At 48.9% G+C, this 21,836-nt stretch overlaps 1 protein-coding gene across 1 annotated transcript in view; it reads left to right on the forward strand.

Moving 5' to 3' along the window:
* Window positions 1–17,889, forward strand: part of LOC143153187 (uncharacterized) — a 69,015-nt gene extending 51,126 nt beyond the window's left edge. Inside the window, exons 7-9 of the mRNA XM_076324123.1 lie at window positions 3,538–3,735; window positions 12,635–12,812; window positions 17,571–17,889. Coding sequence (XP_076180238.1) covers window positions 3,538–3,735; window positions 12,635–12,812; window positions 17,571–17,861 — 667 coding nt within the window. The 3' untranslated portion in view covers window positions 17,862–17,889. The remainder of the gene's footprint in view (window positions 1–3,537; window positions 3,736–12,634; window positions 12,813–17,570) is intronic.
* Window positions 17,890–21,836: the final 3,947 nt, after the last annotated feature.

Here is a 21,836-nt window from a genome sequence, read left to right on the forward strand (position 1 = left end):
GGTTGCATCGTCGGTTAGCGTTCATGGAGCCAGCGTTCAACGCGATTACGGTTCTCTTCCACCTCTATCAATTCCGTCACCGTTTGTCTTGCGAGGGTTCGTAAAAACCTTGGCCTTCCTCGACTTGGATCCGGCTTGGAATTTCGAACGCAGCGTCTCTCCGCGCCGCACCGTCGCACCGGTTACGTTCCCGTCCTCCTGTCCCGTATTCGTGGATCATCTTTTATCCGTTTCCCGGAAATTCGTCTTGTATCCGATATCTCGTAGCTAATCTCCGTCTCCGTTTTCCCCCTTTCACCGATCCGCCAAACATCGGCTCGCTACGTTTCTAATTATCCAACTCTCGACACTCGATATCGGACACGAGGAACGCGCAATTGTCGGATACGATTTATTTTCGAATTCGACAACGATACGCGCGCGCGTGTGCGTACAAGCGTGCGTACTTGTGTAGATCGTATCCGGAACGATGGTCGCTGAGAACTGGAGATTTCTATTCCTCGAGTGTCTCGTACAGGATAATCGGGTTACGCTCTCTTGGAAAAGTCACGAATAGAATCGATGGATCATTTTTATCGAAATTACTGTAACGATGTCTATCGATATTTCAACTCGACGATCGACTCGACCGGTCGACCGTGCGCGAATTAACTCGAGCGAAATAGCGCGAGACAAACAAGCGAACCCGTACGCGAGTTAATTACTTTTGAATATTCGAAAAGTGGAATAAGGAAAGATCGCGTTCGTCTGGACCGTATCTCGAAAACGAGTTCAAAGGAAAAAGAAAACGGTTAATCGTGTTCGCGACTTGTACGCTGTTCGAACGAAAACTGGTTAATTGGTTCAAACGGAAGGGAAATCGGGATCCTTGCAACATTGTTTCGAACAGTTTCCAGTTTTACCGATTTATTTTCTCGGCTCGGTGTATAGCTAATTTATACAATTGTTGAGCGATCAATTTATCGCTTTCGCGTTATCGTCGACGTCCAGTTCTCGCCGCCGGTTCAAAATTCACGTTCCACGTTCCCCTTACGGTGCTCGTAAATACGATCGTGTCTCTCCGCTGTTCGAAAAGTTCGATCGGTTCGACGCGAAGCGGAGATGGACTCTCAGTGTTGAGAGTCTACAAGACTCTTGGTATTCGTTCGCGCCTTCGCATCTTGTCCAATTTAATCCGTGCTAACCTTTCGTAACGTTCCGCTAATGCTCGTCCCACCCGTTCCCAATCGTCTATTTCTACCCCGTAGCCTCGTGGTCAGAAAATCCCGGGCCTTGTTTTCTCACTTGTCGTCGTTATTACGATTCCAAGTTTCGAGAAATTCGCGTCTTCTCGACCTACTCCGTCTTCGACCTCCGTGAATTATTTACGTTCGAAAGCGAAGACGATTTTCAAACCGGTATCGGTACGCTCCGATCTCGTCGCGTTACACGCCTGGGAAAATTTAATTACGGAATATTTATTCGTAAATTCGTGGCTCGTTTCCGTGTTACTGTATTTAAATTGATTGAGAAATCGAAAGAATAATTTCTCTCTCTCTTTCATTCTCTCTGTTCACATCGTTACCATTTTACAATTTAATCGTCCACAAGAGCGGTTCGAGGTTAGGATTTCGAAACGGTCCCTCCGCGCTAATATATTTACTCGCGGCCGTGTAGACCGACTCACGAATTTCTCGTACGACGTGTAATATTAACATATATTCGATACGTCGTTCACGGGTGATTTTTAACGTTGGAATCGATCAACGCGAACGGTGGTTCCAAGAGGGCAGCCCGCGGTCCGCTCGAACGCGCTCGTGGCCTCGTACGCTTTATTTCCGTAATAACGGCGTTACCGATCGATCGGTTCTTCCACGCTCGAAATCCCCAGTTTCTCTCCGGCTGTGCACCACCCAACGAGGAATCAGTTTCCGGAAGTTGGCGACGATGCGTGCCGAACACGCGAGTAACGCGTTCTGAATATCGAGTCGTTCGGTGCGTGAGCAAAAGAAAAAGAAAAAGAAAAAAAAAGAACCTTGTCGAAATATCCTACTCTCGTTCGAGACGTACGAATAAAAAAGAAATCGTAACCACGGGGTACAGGGTGGGTGGGGTGAACGAGAATAGGATCGAGCACACCGGGGGTAGCACGGTCTCTGCGCGCGGTCTGCCCGGTGACTCGGAAACGTACACTCGCGGAGGACTACCTGGATGCAGGTGTACGAGATGGTACGTCCTAAGCTCGTGCGAGGGCGTGTATATCCTGACATTGTAAAAGTTGCCGTTACACTTGCGTAGCCAATTGGGTAGGCCGGGACTCCCTCTAGGACGGCCCAGATCTCGTAGCCTCTTCTGGTCGGCGGTGTTCCTTCTCTCTGTCCTTTCCTTTCCCTTCGTTTCTTCGCCGTCCTCTTTTTCTTCGATTTCCTGTCCTTCGTTCTCGCTCGGTTGCCTCTTCGTCCGGTCCGTTGCGCGCCCGTGGAGTCTGTCGGTATCGTCGAGCTGCCATCTCGAAAAATCCCGATCCGTGTCCTTCGTTCTGCTACCGCGGTAGGTTTCCCGCACGGTGACCACGGCTCGCCCGGGCCCGAAGATCTCGAGACACGAAGAAGAGGGGAGCAAGAGAGAGAGAGAGAGAGAGAAAGAGAGAGAGATACGTGCCGCGAAGATCGTGGCTACCACGCTCGGAAATTTGCTGCCGATTTCGATAACATCGACGAGCTTTCGTTTAGTTTTATACCGGCCGCTCCGAAGGATGCCGGTGTTCAACTCGGACGTCCTTGCCCTCCCGTTTCCTATGCTCGTGACAAGGGGAGACGTTACTTTCCACCGTCAGTTGTCGCGTCGCGTCGCGTGCTTCGCGTTCGACGACGACAACGACGACCGGTCGGTGGATCCTTCGCTTCTCGATTTCGGGACCGGGCAGATTACACGCACGGAGAACTCGCACGCGTTTCGTGACGCTGCTCGACCACTCACGGACGAGTTCAGTAACCGTATAGATCGTCACCTCTTGACAGAAACTATTTAAAGTGCGGCTCTTGTGCGCGCTCGCCGGCAGGTTGATATAGGATGCAACAGCTGCGATCGGATCGTACGGCGTGCGAACAGCCGATGGTCACACGCGTACCACGCATTCGTGGGACCATTGTGCTGTCTTATTACGCGCTGGATTTAACGAAAACGCGGTTCTTTAAGCTTCGCGAAATCATTATTCTCGACGCCGGCGCGTCCCCCGGACGCGGTTACCGGTATTCGAAAAATTATACGAATTCGCGAGCGCGAAATATTTGCAACTCGAACAACCGGGGCCCACGTGACCACGGGCCGCTTTTCCATGAAAGGCGAGACGCGGTTACCGGTATTCGAAAAATTGTACGAATTCGCGAGCGCGAAATATTTTCAACTCGAACAACCAGGGCCCATGTGACCACGGGCCGCTTTTCCGTGAAAGGCGAGACGCGGTGGGGGGAGACACGGGCCCCTCCCCGGCGAGCAGGACGGAGAGTGTCCTTCCATCGTCCTATTTCGTTTCCGTTTGGCTTTTTCACGTTTCAGACACGCTCTGCGCCAACACATGTTGCGCCACGCCGGGAAAAAGTACAAGTGCGGACTTCCGGGGTGCCCGACGGTCCTCAGAACAGCCTCCGAATTGAGATCGCACAGGAGCTTGGTGCACGACAGCCCGGCGTCCGACCGACAATACCGGTGCTCCGATTGCAACTACGCGGCGAAAACGAAAACCCAGCTACGCAGGTACGTAACAAACCCGAATCGCCTGGATTCGCCCGGCAAACCCCCTCAAACGAACCGGAAGTCCCCTTTACAGCAGCGAGGAGTCGCAAATTGATCTCTTTTTCTCTTATTTTTCGTTTTTATTCATTTTCTGGGATCGTGGAATTGTTTCAGCACGAGAGAAAATGTAAATAGGACGTTTATTTTTAGATAAATATAGTACAGTCGTGCAGCGGAGTATGGTTACGAACAACTGAACAGTGTGTAACGAACACGTCGGTATATCATCGAAAAAATTAGGAAAGCCGGTATCGAGCTCATCTACAATGCCTTGACTACTCAAGTGCTGCACGGTTCAATGTCGTTGTATTCCACCACGTTTTAAATATAATTTTATGCATTAATATATACACACATACGTACAGGTATATGGTAGAAATAACGATAACGAAAGAAACGTTTAACAGGAAAATATTTAACAACGACGAAAGAGACGTTAAATAAATATATAATGGAAGAAACTACAGATTCTCGAACGATTCAACACCGAACGTTTAAAGCCAAACGAGAGGCGGTGAAACGAGAATCCTCTTTATACAATTTTAGCTTCCGTAAATAGTACGGTCCGACCTAAGGAACATTACGATTTCTTAGATCAACGGATAGTGAACAAGAGTTTAGTTTCGACGCAGTATCGGGATGGATAATACGTCGGTTAAGAAATTCGTACATAAATGGAAAATCTTTCCAGAGACGACGATGCTCTACATTTACCGGGTCGTTCGATAAGTTTTGTCGTTCGATAAAACTCGTCGAATAGCACAGTACTAAATCGCTCGATAAGTTTTCTCGAACGACGAAACTTATCGAACAACCCGTAATTCGTAGAATTAAAACACATCTGTTTATAAATTTTCGAGAACTGGTCCCGCACTTTCGTCGCGCCATGTTTATTTCTTCGCGATCGCGTTACTCTATCGTCTCTGAAACAACAGCTACGGTATCCTCGCTATCGAGACGTTTCCGGTACACAGTCCGTTAAAAATGTAACGCGCGATGCGTTTACCGAACTATCGATAATATACGAAGCGATATTCCCTTGCGAGATTTTCTATTCGCTTCGCGATTCGGTAACACGCGTATATTCGCGGCTCGAATGCAATATTCCCGCGTTTGGTTCCGGATCTACCGGTCGAACTCTCGGCGAGGCCCGTCCAGCGGATCCTACCTTGAACGCTATTAATCGCGTGACCCAGTATGTTCGAACTAATTACGTACCGATGAACCATCGAGTAATCGAAGACCGTCGAAGCCACGTTGGGCTAGATGAACCTTATCGAACCGTCGATTCCAAGCCGAAACGCAATAATACGTCTCTCGGTGGGAAAAATTCTTACTCGTCGTTGGAAAAAATCGTTTCTTTTCTCTGGAACGTTACCGCGACGATCCGGGTCCCCGTGGAAGAGACAAGTCTCGACCTCGGTGCAGCGGTGGCCCGACCTCGCGATCGTTGGACAAAGTCGAGCAAGGTGAAACGCATTAGGTTCGAACGCGAACGTCGTTCGAACGGTTTCGCTCGGAGCGCGCGATCTCGATCGCGGCTAGGCTCGGCTCGGCTCGGCTCGGTGGTACGTTGATTCCTGGCCTCGGCTGCTGCCCGTACCACCGATATTATTGACATTAATTCTAATCGAGATTCCCGGCGGGAACGGCGCGATCCTACGCCATTAATCGTGCACTCGTGGCTCGCGTATGTAGGATGCATGATCGATGTCTTCGAGGAAGTAGGGAATTAATTGCGTTGGCCGCGCGGCACTCGGTGCGCGTAAGCGATCGCTCGGACGCGAACGGTCAAAGAATTCTCGAGTATTATCGATATAATTTGTTTCGTCCCGGCGATAAATCGTTGACCGTGCTTAATGGGAAAGTGCGCGCGCGATTCCTTTAATCGAGGAATCCGCGCGGTGATTACGCGGCCACGGGATTTCTTATCCGCGAATGGATTGATTCTTAATTATCCGCGGGAGAAGAGACACTGGACCGGGGGGCGGGTTGGGGGGCGGTAGCGACGGGGACGGGGGTACGCGCTAATACCGGAAAATATGCAAGGCTCGTTTGTCGCGCGCCACGCACGAAACCGAGCGGTCCGATTTAAATCGTGCCTTATTAACGGCCATTGTACCGTGGAAGATCGCTAATAAATTTCATCCAGGTTTGATTTGTCGTTTCGTTTTGCCTCGTTTTTTTCCCGCGTTCTGTTTCCACTTTCTCCTCTTTTCTCGTTTTTCTTTTCCCTCTTCTTTTTTCCGTTCTCCCCTCCCCCGCCCTATCGTTATTCTTTTTTTTCCCTCCCTCCCCCGCCCCGTTTTTTATTACGCCGCGTACAACCCGTGGCAGTGGGAAGAGAGAAAAAGAAGCGGGAACGCGTAGAGGCCCCGCGTGCACGCGCGCGCGCGCCACAAAGAGAGAAAGAGAGAAAGAGAAACTGCGCGAGGGAGGAGGCGGGACACGAGACGGAGCGACTGATGGAAAGTGAAACAGAGAAAGAGTAACGTCGAAAGCGGAAGTTGCGTGCAGCAGCCGGCCAAGTGCGGGCAACCCGTTATGATCGTCCGCATGGCGATGCTCGCCGCGATATTTCATCGCGAATTGAGTACTTACTACGTGAGTCGAACTCAACGCAGCCACAGAGTGTCACGGGCTCTCTTTCTCTCCCGCCTCCGCGCGTTCTCCGCGCTCTTTCTCCCTCTGGACCCCCGGCTCGACCACCACCCCCCACCCACACCATCACCGCCACCACCACCACCACCACCACCACCACCACCACCACCAGCAGCATCGCTACCACCCTCCCCGAGCCTCCCGCGCACCCTCTGCCTATCTCGTTCCTTCCCCGTTCCGTCTCTGTTCGGCTCTCTTTTTCATCGTTCGGCCGACACTGTCGCCGATCCCTCTTCCTCCCGTCGTTGTATCTCGTTCCGTCTCTTTCGTTTACACTCTGTGCGGCGGAGTAAATCACGCGGGATTTTAATTAAACGTGTCACGCATTTCGAACCTGATATACACGTAGCCATGGCCAATGGCTCCCTCGTAATATCGCGCACGCATATCGCATCGTTCATAATCACCGGTCCCGCTGCGACGATGAACTCGCCGCGAGCGGGATCGCGCGCCGCGTCTTCCACCCTACCGAGATATTTCGCTGGTACCCTCCTCCTCCCTCTGCCACAGTGGCCTCTGCTCTTCTTTTTAACCGTCCCCGGTTTCCTGTCGCCTCGATCCTCGCCAAGGATCAGGGCCCGAAACCTCGCGACCGATCATCGCACCGCGCGACCGATTCACCCTTCCGCGAGGGCAACGAAAATTCGAACGTGCTTCTAACTCGAATTATCCACAATTACCCCCCACTTTTTCACGCAGAACGAAACAACGTTGCAACGTCCACGGTGGAAGTTACGGTGGAAGCAAAGGTTTGCCCTTTGGAACCGTTATTATTTTGAATAACGATTTCGCGAAGCGAGGTTCACTCTTTCGCGACGAGTGACGAAAATTCTAGCGACTTGGCCGCGAGTCTTGCTCGAATCGCGAGCAATTATTTTCGAGGAGAAACGAAAGTTGTACGATTAATGCAGGAATAAAATTTTCATTCTATTCGCTATTTCGATCAATGATTTTTTAAAGCGCGATAATGGCGGTTAACGATTCGACGATGTGCCACAAGCAACGAAAACTCAAATGTGTTGTATGGATCGGTACGAATTCGAGCGATTAAGTTTCTATGCAACTTGGAGCTATTTTTATATAGTGCGTAGCGCGTAGTGTTATTTGAGAAATTTTTTTCTATTATTTTTCTTTAATATATTGCAGAGAACATTTTGTACGTTCACTTCCTACGTTCGATCACTGTTTGATTTTACAATTGTTTACATTTATTTGCACGTAGACAAGACCAACTATTTAACGTGTCTCGTACAAGACGTATCCGAATTCCTTGTATCGTTTAATCAGTATCGTTTAATTTCAAAGTAAAACGCGAGTGACTCTTACCTTTTCGCTTTGGGACGTTCCAAAACAAATTGGTCACTTTTCACGGTCAAGATCGAAGATCTCGATGGAACTTGAATACTTCACGGTCCGTATGAAATTAGAAAAGATGTTATTTTGCTGGTTTCGGCAAAACTCTTTATCTTTTTGCTCTCTTTTCCGAGAAAGATCGACCTTACGTGATAAATTTTCGATCGGGCCGAGCGGTCGTTCTCGCAACGCGAAGATCGCGAACAAACTCTTGCAACGGAAGTTTCGAATCGAAACACGTCGGTTAAAATTCTGTAAAAAATACGCCACGATTGTTGGAAAGTTCCTCTACGAGGTACGTAAGTTCTACGTTGGGCATTTTACAATTAACGTTCCGACGAGCTGTTAAAGGTCACGGTGCGGTCCGTTTCAGGTAACTGATCCACGAACTCGACCGTACGGCTCTCGCGTTATATTCGTTCAACGAGGTATACAATAAAATTGAAAGAGGCGGGTCTCGGAGCCTATTCCGTATAATAAATCGCTTTAACGCGAATACAATTCTGTTTCCATTTTACCGTCCTTTTATTGACCCAGAATCTCCCGCATAGGAGTAATAAATGGAGTAATAAACCGAACCTTTTGTCCAAAATGGCGATACAGATTGGACCGTTTAAACGGGACCACTTAAATATCATCTCCGTTATTCAAGGTTCTGTGGAAAAACTCGTCGCGACCAAGTTACGATATTCGAAGGGGCACGTGTAATTCGGTGTTCGCACCCTTGATGACGAACAACGCGCGAATAGACCCTTTGATGTACCTCTTCTCGAACAAACTGGGAAATGTTACTACTGTTTGAAAACAACGGTGTGAATTCGTCGTAACGGTAACATTGTTCTCGTTCCGAGGTATTTCTTAAGTATTTCTTTCGATTTCTGTTTACGAGAATTTAAATTCATCGATTCTTTTAAAAATGGCACTTTGTGTTTCGTTCGATAACTTTTGTAACTTGTCGAGCGTAAAGAGAAAAGAAATTCAACGATCTTACGAACCTATGGTACGGTTACCGATCCGATCGTTCGATCTCGAGTAATTTTCGTTTCACCGTATCCGAAGTTACACGTTGCGTGCATAATGACGGCCATCTCGCGTTAACGCGATAATTAAGACTCGTTGTAAACGATTTCTGTACATCCTCCGACACTTGTAGCATAATTGAGGCACGTGCTTGCGATAAATTTTTCTTACACGTCCCCCGGTGTAGTAGGTTTGTTCAAGTAAACGATATTTTTTCAATTTCCCCGTAGATAGAAATCCAGTGGAGCAAGATACGGAGAACGAGCTGATCACTGTTCTCCTTCGTCCAGGGAATCGAGTGTCGAGTTGTGTTCTTGCTGTTCTAGAGTAGCGAGCTCGACATCCATCGCGTTGAAACAACATACTTTGCGCAACATTTAACGACACATCGGTAGAAAAACTCGTTCGAAACGATTATTCGAACGTACAATCTCGACGACGAGAATCGTAACGTAAACTCTTCGGTACGAATCGATCGAGCGATAAGTGTTCGGTAATGCCAAGAAGGGTTGTTGTAAATTTCTCGAGATCGGAACAATACGATTTACAATGTCAATTTGTCTTTTCTGTTATGTAAGAATATTGATAAAAAAAGATAGTGTACCGTTTAGAAGAATATCGATTACCTTAAATTCTCGTATAGAAGTGATCTTAGAAAAATAATATCGCAATTACATGTGATATTCGACCCTTCGTGACCATCGACCAATGTTGCATTCAACATTGTCCTGGAGTGTTTCGTCGTTTAACCATAAATAAAAAAGATGTGTAAGTATAGTTTACAAAGATCGTTGGTTTCTTTTTCGTTTAAAAAAATATCGACGATTCTTGTAAACGAATCACCTTGGAGAAATAATAACGCTGCCGTTACACTTGTTCTTTCCTATGGTGTACTTTCGTCCAGAAGAGTTCTTTCATAGAACCATAAATAACGGAGATATTTAAATGGTCCACCCCGTGTACAAATTGAGTTGTTCGTATTTCACTCTTTGGTAAACTGACCTATGGTACGGTACTGCTTCCTGTAAGTTTGCGAGTGCATTTTGCAAAACGACGCGTCATCGGTGTATCGAGTCTGGTCGTTGTCCGTACAGAGGGTCATTGAAAACGAGCATTTCCGATTCTCATGGAACGCGTGCGTCCGCGATGGTCGTTGCGTGAAATTACACCGTAAGAAAAATCCGAAACGGTGGTGCACAGTCACCGGTGAAAAATATTAACGATACCTCGACGAAAAGCAATCCGTTGTCGATCGATCGAGTGTAGGAGGAGAACGGAGGGGGTGAGTTATGCGAATACATTACCGTTATATGTAGGAGTGTCTCCATTAACGCGAACAATCGAGGAAATAGATCGTGTCCGTAATATACCGAAAAGAAGTTTAGCAGATGAACGAACCACTTCGAGTGGAAGATGCTAACGAAGTAATCGCGCGATCGATAAGCTTCGAACTTCTGAATCGGGAATAACAAGAAAATCCGTATCGTTACAGTTACTCCGAAATCGTCGAATATTATTTACGGAGAATAATATTCACAATGTTTACAAATGTTACTTGGAATACTTACGGATAAATTTACAGAGAATTCGACCACGAATTACTGAATTGTCTACTCTGGAAATTATTTCGTAGGAAAAGCTTCGAAGAATCGGAGCATCATTTTTAGAAGCACGTTTAACCGATACGTTTCCACCCGAAATTTATAAAATAAGTGTTTATAACGTTCACGTGGCGACAATGACTGTTCGATCGACAAGAAAATCTATTCCGAATGGTCGATTCTTCTCGAAGAAAATTAAAATAAAGAACTGGATACAGTTCGTAGTTTCGATGATAAAAACTCTTGTTGAAAAGTATTTTTTAAACATATTTCAAATCAACGAAACGATGACACCTGTGGTTTAATACGGATGTATTTCAATTTCACTTTAATCCCTGACCTCGACTGTAAAAAGCGATCGAATAATTCTTAAATTTCACTACATAAGAGTCCGATTGACGCTATATCGCACAAATTTAATCAGTTTTCTCAAAAATGATCAAAAGGAATTGTTTCTTCGATATTTAATATTTAATTTCTTTTGTCGATTTAAAAAATTCTCGATTTTCGAATTTTTCAAATATTTAAGAATTTCTCGGGTTCCCGATCGTTCTCGTCGCGCGATTAAATTTGTCAAGCGTGTATTTACATCGCTTTCGAAATAAACATATTTGCAATTCCGTGTAACGGGTGAACTTCTCTTGACAAATTCATAGGAATACCAATGGGCATTGACTATAAATTACGATACGATGATATCATAATTATGTTTCCAAGCAGTCATAACTTGGGTTATTGACTCTTGAGCAACTCCGTACAACAGCTGACCTGCCTTAGCTCCCAAACCAATAAATAAGCAGATTACCTGCCCCGATATTCCGCCTGAACTGAACTTTCGATGTTCCGGTAAACAATTTAAGAAGCTGCGCTTTCCTTTTCGTAAAACTCGTCGACCGTTTTACGGATAAATTCGATTGTTTCGATCGTATCTCTACGATCGTTAATTAATTTCACAATATCGTCGACTCTGTCGCGATTATTTTCCATTACTTGAAAACTTGGCGGATTACCGTCATACGTGACTTACAACTTTCTCGCTTTGCATATCGTTTACGTTTTTCGTTGTACGTTCATTTTTTATATCTCTTTCTTCTTCCGTTTTTCTTCTCACGAATATTTTTATTTTCGAGATTTTCGAACTTTCCAAACATTTAAAGTTACATCAAAATTACTTTACTTTTCTTAACTTTCTACATCGAATACAATTTTCTCCGTACCCGTACTGTTTCATTTTTTAACGGCTACGACAAACCTTTCTTTTTTTTCGCGCGTACAACGAATCTACAAAAATATATTTTCTTTTAAACAAGGAGCAGAATGCGTTTCATCCTTCGATCGAAAAATCGCGTTAAACGCAATTACATCTAGTTCGTTCCAATCTTAACGCGTTAGCTCCTGTGCAAGCGACATATAAAACGAATCTACATTGTCTATAGGCAAGTAAAACGATTCTACGAGATTTAAGTCCTACTTACCTTTTTAATCGATGCACTTACTTCGGAAAGTAATTCGAATCGTAGCGAAAACTCTCGAATCACCAAAATCTCTCCGGTTTGTATTTCATCCAAATGTTGAACTTCGTCCGATACTCGAAAAACGAACAATCCGTAGAAAAAAATACACGATACTCTCTTCTTTTTCGCACTTATACTTCTCTGTGTCGTATCTCGCGTATTGCAGTCGCGTGACCGTAGTTTGTACATTGTTCGTAACGCAAGGTTCGTCCCGTCGATGTATAAATGAATATCGTTATTCAACGAACCCAACGTTAAATTATCCAACACGGTGAAAGGCTTGATAAAATTCCAAACGATTCGAAGACGTCAGAGAGTTTCGATCGATGATAAATCAATCGTAAGTTTAATTTTGCCCAAATGGTATCGATTTTCTCTCTCGAAAAGAAAGAAGAAAAGAAGAAGCAATAAACAAATGAAGGGCTTGATCAAATTCTAAACGATTCGAAGACGTAACATAGTTAAACCAATGGTAGGTCTAATTTCGCCAAAATGGTTTCGATTTTCTCTCTCGAAAAGAAAGAAACAACGAACGAACGAAGTGCTTCATAAAATTCCAAACTATTCGAAGACGTCAGAGAGCTTCGATCGATGTTAGATCGATCGCAGGTCTAATTTCCTCGAAACGGTTTCGATTTTTTTGTCTCGAAAAGAAAGAAGAAAGGACGAAACGACAAAGAAATAAAGCTAAGTAAAATTTCTCGGTTCCAGGCATCGGGCACGACACGACGACCCGGCGAGCGCCATGAAATCGGAGCTGCGTGCCTGCCCCTATTCCGGCTGCGCTTTTAAAACGAAACTCGCCTCTCATTTGCAGCGGCACGTGCGCTTGCACACGGGAACCAAGCCGTACAAGTGTCGGCATTGCGCTTACGCGAGTAACAACTTGGTGAGTAAACGTTATCGAAAAAACGAAACGAAACGAAACGAAACGAAACGGAAAAAGAAAAAAAAAGGGAAGTAAAAAGAAAAAGCGCTCGGTCGACCGCGTGCAAACAAGCGAGGACACGAGCTTCGATGTTTTTTTCGGTGGCAGGGGCGGCCCATCGATCGGAAGTTCCGTTTGCTCGTGGACTAGAGTAGGAGAGAACGACTTCCGTGCGCGTGGATTAACTCGGCGCGAAAAGATCGGACGCGTTTCCTCCTCTATCCGCGGCGCGCGGAACACGCGGCTCCCCGTGCACGGAGAACGAAGAAAGAGAACAGCGGCACGGGAGGGTGGAAGGGAGGGAGGGAGGGAAAGTGGGAAGGTGGGTAGGGGTTTTGACTCGCAGTTCAATTTTTGTCCTGCGCGCGGTGACTCCGTGGCGTAAATTAAGCAAAGTACACCTTAACGTTTGGACCATGCCGCCGCCTCTGCCGCCACCGAGGCGCGATAAGATAACGAGTTAATTGTGCTCACTGGATGCCCACACACGCACGGCCCAGTCATACCGAGCGGCCGGTATGCTAATGCCCTTTGAAGCTTTAGTTAGGATGCGACTCGCATACGAGGGCTCCGTGTCTCTTTGATAGCGACATAAACTCATTCCAGTGGCTCTCAGCCGGGGATAACTTGAGCCGTGGTAATCTCGCGGGCACCGGGAATTGCGAATGTTACGTCTTGCATCGGTAATGATACAACGGTAGGCACTTCTGAACCGTACCGAGAGAGCCGTATTCAGACCGACGAAAAACGCCGCCGGTTGTACACCTTCCAGGCGCAGGACTCGCTTTAATCGTTTTCCATCGTCTCGCGGACGCGAGCCCGAGCGGAGCGGAGAGACTCGCTCGCTCGGTTAGTCCCCGTACCCCTTCCGGAGATAACGATTACGATCTGCGTATTCGTGGATCGGCGAGAGTCGTCCGCCAGGGTGACGAGGTACGGTGGGGAGCCGAAAAGAAAAGTAGGGGTAGACTCGCGGAAGGTATAAGAAACCACGAACAGGACGAAGCGGTGGTATCGGTCCGATCCGACGCGGATATCGGTATCGACGATAGCCGATCGTTTCACTCGGGTAAGACTTTAATAAGGGTGGATCGCGGATACAGCCTCGGAGGCTGTTTAACGACCAAATTCCCTCCCACGTAGCGAGTGGAGCGGCTTGCCTTGCGTCAACGAGATTACACGCGCCACCTTTCTTCCTTCCTTCCTTCCTTCCTTCCTCCGTCCAGGTTATGATTTACCTCGAACGGTTACACGCTTCTTTCTCCTCCTACCCCTCCCCCTCTCTGCAAGCCACACCGCCCTCACCCTCCTTAGGTCTCCGTTCCACCTTGCTCGTCCCCATCCGACCTTTTCTTTCTCGTACGAGGTATCCCATCGGCAACCCCCGACGCTGGAAAACTTACACTTGGGTTCCTCGGGACGCTGGAGGCGGAGGGGCCGGAGGAGGCGGAGGCCTGCCGGTGGCGCGGTAATTCTCGAAGGCAACGCTAGTTACTTTCGGATCTGCTTCGCGTTTCCACGCATCTTCCCCCATCCTCGCCTGTTGCCGCTTTTTATCTACCTCTTCAATTTTCTCCCAGGCTGCACGGTGGTTCACCGCCTCCACCCACCCAAAGCCCCCCGCTCCTTCGGCGAGCGAGCAAAGTATTCACGGGTCTAAGTAATAAGGGATTTAATAATTTCCGCCTGCCGACCGGTCGCCGGGTACAACGATCGGACAGAGGCGATACGTTCGATTCACTCGTTTCGTTAATCGAAATTTACTTTGAGAGATGCCTGCTGTTGCTCCCCTCTTCTCCCTCCCGCCCTTACGCCCCTCTCTCCCACTGGACGAACTCGAACGCGCAACCCGGGACGAGCGTTCACGACAATTTATTCGATATCGAATAAAAAAGTGGAAACGCTCGCCCATTCGGTATCCCATCGATAAAATCTTGATCTGGGTTAAGGATGCCGGGCAGTTTGCGCTTATAATTTTACAACCCGCGGCGGCCCCGCTGCTCCGAGTACGAGAATATCGGACTTATTGCTGCTTTCGATAATTTTCATACACATGTTACGAGGGACATTTACGTTTAAGTTACGGCACGGTAGCCCGTACAGGTAGGTAGAAAGAAATTAATATTAACCGACTGGAATCCGTGGAAAGAAATAAACGAGAAAGGAAGATAAAGCGGCGCGGGTTCGGGATCCTAGGAACGACGAAGGCTCGTCGTAAAACGGAATATTCCACGGGTTTCTAGCCGGCGTGTGCAACCGTATGCGCGGCGCAGTATATAATCGTGGATGTAACGGAAAATTATATCCAAAGAAATCGGAATCGATCGGATCCACGAAACGTTTAATACGCGATTCGCGTGACCGTGCACACTTTCCAGGGCTCGAGCGGCTCTCTCCGACGTGATCGGGCCAGGGCCTGGTGTTTCGCGACGGTGTGAACGGGTCTTTATTCGGCGAGCACCGTCACGGAGCACTGCCCGTGGAAAGATTTACTTATGGGAAATTAAATTTGATGTTGCCGTTGCCATCAACGGCTCGTATAAGCCCGCCTGGTAGGAAGATGTTTACGACTACGGCCAGCTACTTAGCCCGAGAGGGTAAAGCGCCTTTAAATGCTCCATGGCATAGCCAATGAACGCGTCCGGTTTGCGGCAGACCGATTCTGGTCGCAGGTATTCACCGTCGACCGATACCAACAGAAACCACGTTCCGTCCCGACCGTTCTCCAACACCGACTCAACCGACTCGCAACAGTTACGAACCTCCCGACGCCCTACCGACAGACGACTGTTCGCCCGAACCGACCGCACTTCTTCGCTTCAACGAACGTTTTCACCGCGCGACAACTTTCATGACGAGAACGCGTCCAACCGACCGACCGACCGACCGACCGATCTCATCCACGCGGGAGTCCCCGTTAAATTGTTGCCAAGACCGGGCCCTTTGCGAACCCAAGCGTCCTTTTATCGTACCGCGATACGAGCACCGATATAGGTCATACCCCGCATTCTCCTCGTATCTTTCAACGTAACGAAGCCATCCGCCGCTATTAGTGCACTCGTTCGACTCAAAAATTTACCAGCGGTATCTTTACTCGAACGTGTGTGTATCTTCGTACCGTGTTCGAACCGGTGAGTTACTCGAACGATAACGTTCAATTTTAACTTTCTCGAACAACGCGCGACCGTGCTAAACATTCGAAAAGAGTATTGTTGCAATACGTTCGATCGATGTTTCGTCCAAGTATTCGGTCAACGAGTTTACCAACAAAGAGTCTCGTTTGTATTTTGAACCGCCCTTGTATTTACGTTGATCGAACTTGAATGCGACCATCGCGGGACGGTAGTCTTTCGATGAATCGGCAGCCTCGATGTTCGAGAAAATATCTTGAACGATGATCGATCGAATCGATGATCCGTCGTCGAAGGTAATTCTTCGTTGGATTCCGTTACGAGCGTAGCCTCTCGTGCGCGAGTCGCTAGCGCGTGTTCTTTCTGCTTGAAAACAAGCCAGGGCAGTTTTGACTTCTCGGATAACGCCTGTACGATTAACCCTTTCGATACGGAGCGGGCCTGGTCGCGACTACATCGCTACCGTACGGGACATTCGAGACGCGAACGATACACTTGGAGACAAAATCGGTAATCGCGGAGATAACGAGCTGTGTCGTGGGCGTTGTCAGTTGCCAGTCGATGCGAGATTGTAACAGGTGACTGTAAGATACGGAGAGTGTGGAATATCGTGCGACTATAATCACCGGTAAGATACATCTGGCGTGGAACGATGTACGACGATAGTCACCGGTAGGATACACCTGACGTGCCGTAACGGGTGACGATAGTCACCGGTTAGATACATCTGGCGTTCGATGACGCGTAACGATAGTCACTAATGACATACATTTGGCTTTCAATGACGCGCAACGATAGTCACCGGTAGCATACATCCGATGTGCGATAACGGGTGACTCGGTCACCGGTAGAAGTATTTCGCGCCCAATGACGCGTAACGATAGTCACCGGTAGCATACATCTGACGTTCAATGACGCGCAACGATAGTCACCGGTGACGTACATCCGATGTGCGATAACGGATGACCGAGTCATCGGTAGAAGCATTTCGCGCGCAAGAACGTGTAACGATAGTCACACGACGTGCAACGACGGATGACGATAATCACTGGTAGGATGCATCTAGCGATCATCGGTTGTGTCGAAAAAATGAAACCGGAAATTTTGGACTTCCTTCTAATGGAAGTACACCTTTATCGAAACAGTCGAGACACTGCGGAGAGGAATCGGTAGACGAAAAGTGAATTGCATTTCTTTCTTTTTACAACATATTCGATAACGTTTTCGTTAACAATATCTTGCAGAGACACGCGTACAAAATCTGTAAGAACAAGTGTCCCCGCGAACAGTATCCCGCGGAGATGAGCATCGAAAATCTATAAGAACGAGCGTCTTCGCGAACGATATATCGCGGAGACAACGATGCGTACAGAATCTGTATCAACAAGCGTCTTCGTTAACGATACATCGCGGCGATAGCAACGCGTAAAAAATCTATAAGACATCTATAAGACAAGCTAAGATAAGCTGTAAGAAGACCGAGCATCTCTGCGTCGTTTCGTCCCCTCTGCTCGGGAAGTGCGCGCGATGCCCCGCTGAAAGAGATTTCGACCGTCGAAAGATTAACGATCGTGTCTGATTGTTGCAGGAGAATCTACGTAAACACGTGCTGTCGACGAATCTGCATCCGGGCAAGACCATCTACGAGTGCGACGTGTGCCGCGGGAAGAATCTCGAGCCGTTCCGCACCAATTTCGCCAAGGAGTTGCGCGCCCATCTAACGGAGTCGCACGCGGAGGTTTTCCCGACGCCTGGGCACGCGAACGACTACGTTCTCGGGATCTTCGAGGCGCGTCGCGGCGGCGGCGGTGGCGGTAGCGGTGGCGGCGGTGGTGACGGCGGCAGCTGTCCGTCGGTTTTCATCGACGGGGCCGGTTAAAGCTCTACTCGCGCGGCGAGTAGGATTGTTTCCTCTCCTCGCCTCGTAATTCCAGGACGCTTCCTCCGCGTGGTACACCCTCCTCGCTGCGCCGGGGCGAGTGCAAATTTACGGCTCGCGTCCGCGTTAAAATTGTCGGAACGGCGGCGAGGAATCCAGGGCCCCCGGCAGCCCCCTGTGCCCTCTATCTCTCTCTCTCTCTCTCTCTCTCTCTCTTTCTCGTGGAAAGAGTAACAACATCTTTCGAATATTCCCGAGATCGACGCGGCCCGTTCGTGAGAACGAGCGTTCGTTGAATTATCACCGATGCATCGAGGGCCGGGCGACGACATAGCGCACGGGATGCGTTAGCCTTGGACGTCGATGGGCGTCTCTCGGTGTCGTAGGGGGGGTCCGTGTTACGAGGAGAGGGGCGGCGAACCTCCGTCCTTCGTGGCCGTGCGAACCGGTAGGCCTGTACCGCGTCAGGAAATAGTTAAGGTGATCTACGGTCACGTGGCACGGTACGTACTTTCGACGCGTATACGATCGAATCTTTATGCCCCGTGCACAACCGCGCCGCGGATGTTACGGTCGTCCACCTGCCCACCGCGGTTGATCGCGAACCCGCTCGACGCGGCTCGGAAACCTCCGTCCCCCGCGGATTTATAAGCGACACGGGGATTCGGTGGAGGAGACTCCGTCTCGCGTTCCGTAAATCCACCGGTGGCGAACCGTGCGACGAACAAACACCGGGACAACGTTCACCGACCCTTCGACGACTCGTAAGGTCGATTCGGGACCGACGAGGGTGCGGCCGGAATCGTTCGCGAATAAAAATCCTAACCGCTGTTCCGCGCCTACCGTCCCCGTGGACGCGCCGGATCCCCGGGGACCGAAAAACGACAGCTCGCTAATCTCCACCCGTGTACCTGTACTCGTCGTTTGCTATTGCCCCGCGATATCGGGAACGCGAGCCCGCGACGAACCAACGCACCAACGAACGAACGGAGGAAGGAAGGAGAGGGTGGGTGTGTGTGGGGTGCGCGAGGTGGGAAGCCTTCGGGACGCGCGGCGGGGCAAAGGGCGAGTAGACGAGAAGGTGGTAAGCGGGGCGAAGGAAACGGGGACGAACGAAACGGTCGTTGAAAAATTCATCGTGGCTGAAAGCCAGCGGCGGACCACCTCGTGGATCGTCTTACAAGACGCGTTTCCGTCTTCGAGGGTCCTGATTGTGAGAAATGCATCGTGCTGTCGCGCGAGATAGGTGTCGTAAAGTATGCGGCCCTTGAGTTCTCTCGGGCAAACAGGACCGAGGAGCGGGACGTTGGAGAGAAACGGAGAGAGAGAACGATAGAGCGAGCGGACGCGAGAGAGAGAGAGAGAGAGATAGAGAGAGGGAGAGAGCGCGCAGAGGAGAGACCACGGGCGTCGTGAGCGCGAAGGATAATTTATTGACTAATTAACGAGGATGTCCTTCATTACGGGTCGAGCAGCAGTCGTGGTCGCTTGCTCTCGCTCGGAACCGGCATTATTTGGCGCCCGAATATTTACGACCGCGTCCTCCTTCTGCCCGTGGACCGGGTCCTCCGCCCCGATACCGATGCCGATGCCGATGCTGATGCCGATGCTGATGCTGCTCCTGCCTCTGTCCCTGCTCGAGAAACAAACCGAAGAGCGAGACGACGAGAGAGAGAGAGAGAGGAAGAGCGAGGGGGGTTGGGGCGGGGTGGAGAAAGAGCGCGCGCGGACCCATAACGACGTGTCCCGATCTTACGGCGATTCGGGGGACTTGGAATTTCCTTGCCGAGGGGGATATCCTACGCCTGACTCCGACACGACCACGAAACTCGCGGGCGTTACTCCTCGGACAAAGGATCGCGCTTAAATCTTGCTGAACTCGTGCCGCTGGTTTCCGCAGGTTCCGCCGGTCCGCTTCGCAAAATATCGCCACGCCGAAAACGAAAACGAGAAGAACGGAATTACGGGGGAGATGTTGGAGGAAACACCTCGAGGACTCGCGCAAGGGGAGGGAAAATATCATTGGAAATTTCGGGAGAAAAATATCGAGAGTTGACGAGGGTCTCGAACTCTCCGGGTGGGGAACGAAAAGGTGAGAGAGGAACGATTCGTTCGCGGGATCGCGATCGGAGAGGAATCGAAGCTGAAATTTCACGATCGTTTCGCGAGATCGATTAGCGAGGTACCGGGGGAAAATTTGAGAAATAAAAATAGGAAGAACTTATCTCGAATCTCCATCTTTGACCGTACGAAAATAAAGCAGTTTTCTTTTTCTTTTCCAAAATTCCCCCGTATTCTTCACCGATCACGATCCCGCGGAAACGATCGTTTCGTTCTTTATTCATTTTTTTTTTATTTCTCTTTCCATCGCGGTTCAGGCCCCGGTACGCGAACGCAACACGGCCAGTCGCGTGAAAATGACGCGGTTGCGACAGTGCGCGATTTGTCATCCGAATCCTTCCAAATCCGTGGCTCACCCTCCGTAACTTACCTTCGGTATCACGACTCTCCTCGCTGCCGCGACCTGTCCTCGAAAATCTCGGTGTGTTGACCGCCGTGTTACCGCGTCGTTCGACTTTTCTTCTTTTTTTTTCTCTCCTTTCTTTTACAGTACATCCTCGCCGTGTTCCGTCAACCCGAAACCTCGTACTTTCGCGATCCCGAGTGGTTCTCGTTCGATTATCGCGCGACAAGGTTCACGGTACCTCAGGTTTTCGGTTGTTTAGTATTAGAAAAACAGGGTAGAACGTACGATCGTCTGTGCATCGAGCACACGTAACTAGAAAAATGAGCCGAATTGCATCGGTGTACCAAATATAAGAATTAAAAATATATATATAACTACAATACGATAGGAACAGTCGTCGCTTCCCCCACTCCGTCCATGTTACCTTCCCCCACTCCTTACACATGGGATTCAACATATTTGAATGATAAGTAACAGATATTCCTATCGTATTGGTATACCGTGTACAAGGTATAATGGTACATCTTACCACAATAGGATAAAAACACCCGTTACTTTTTCCCACTCCGCCTATACTGCTCCCCACTCTTTAAACACGAGAGTCGATATATTTTTCTGGCCGCGGTGAACGCTCCTTAATTCCCTCCTCGGCGATTTGTCCTCGCGTCCCGATAACGCCGCGATCGAAAGATTCCGTTGGAATCGCTCGGTATCTTCTCGCGCTATCAAATTTCGAGCATCCTATCCCCGTGCATCCGCTTACCACGTATCTTAACTTGTCCCGGTCGATACACATTCCCTAGATTCCTACGTTTCTTTGAAACGCGCGGTTGTTTCGTTCTACCCCATTATTCCACGTTTTGGTCTTCCCTTTGTACGTAGCGGCGTCCACGTATCGTTCGTCTTACGTTTAAGTTAGATCGTAAGTTTCGGATTTAGTCGATCGGGTTCCAGAAGCAGCCGTACTCGGCGTACCAGCTCGATCCTTCCAGCCGGCTCCCGTAAAATGCGATCTTTCCTGTACGTTTCTCTCCGATACGGTGAATAAAGAATTAAACAAATTTGCGCGTTCGATACCAATCCACGAACGGTTTTACTTTTCTCGCTACGGTGGGTAAGTGTACACGTTCGCCGCATCACCGGCGCTGTTCGTTCGGCGTGTTTAAGATCGTTCGACACAGGGAATACACGCTCGCGAACTTTCGTTTATCATTTATCACCGCGAGCCGAGCAACAAGTACCGAGTTCGACCGCGCGACGCATCCTCGTTAAATTCTTGCGCGATACAACGACGAATAACTTTTTTCCTGCCCCCTTGCGTTTCAACATCTCCCCGTGCTCGATCGAAACTTATGTTTCCTGCTCGGGACGCGGCTGCAAATCGGCGCACGTCGCTCGTGTGCACCGGTCCTTCTGGGAATGTTCCTTCTTTCGGGACCGAAAATGCATAATTACGCTCGTCTTTTTTCTTTTCCTCTCTTTCGAGAAACTCGAAATATTTCAAACGG

The sequence above is a fragment of the Ptiloglossa arizonensis genome, chromosome 12, assembly GCF_051014685.1.
Source record: "Ptiloglossa arizonensis isolate GNS036 chromosome 12, iyPtiAriz1_principal, whole genome shotgun sequence".
NCBI lineage: Eukaryota > Metazoa > Arthropoda > Insecta > Hymenoptera > Colletidae > Ptiloglossa > Ptiloglossa arizonensis.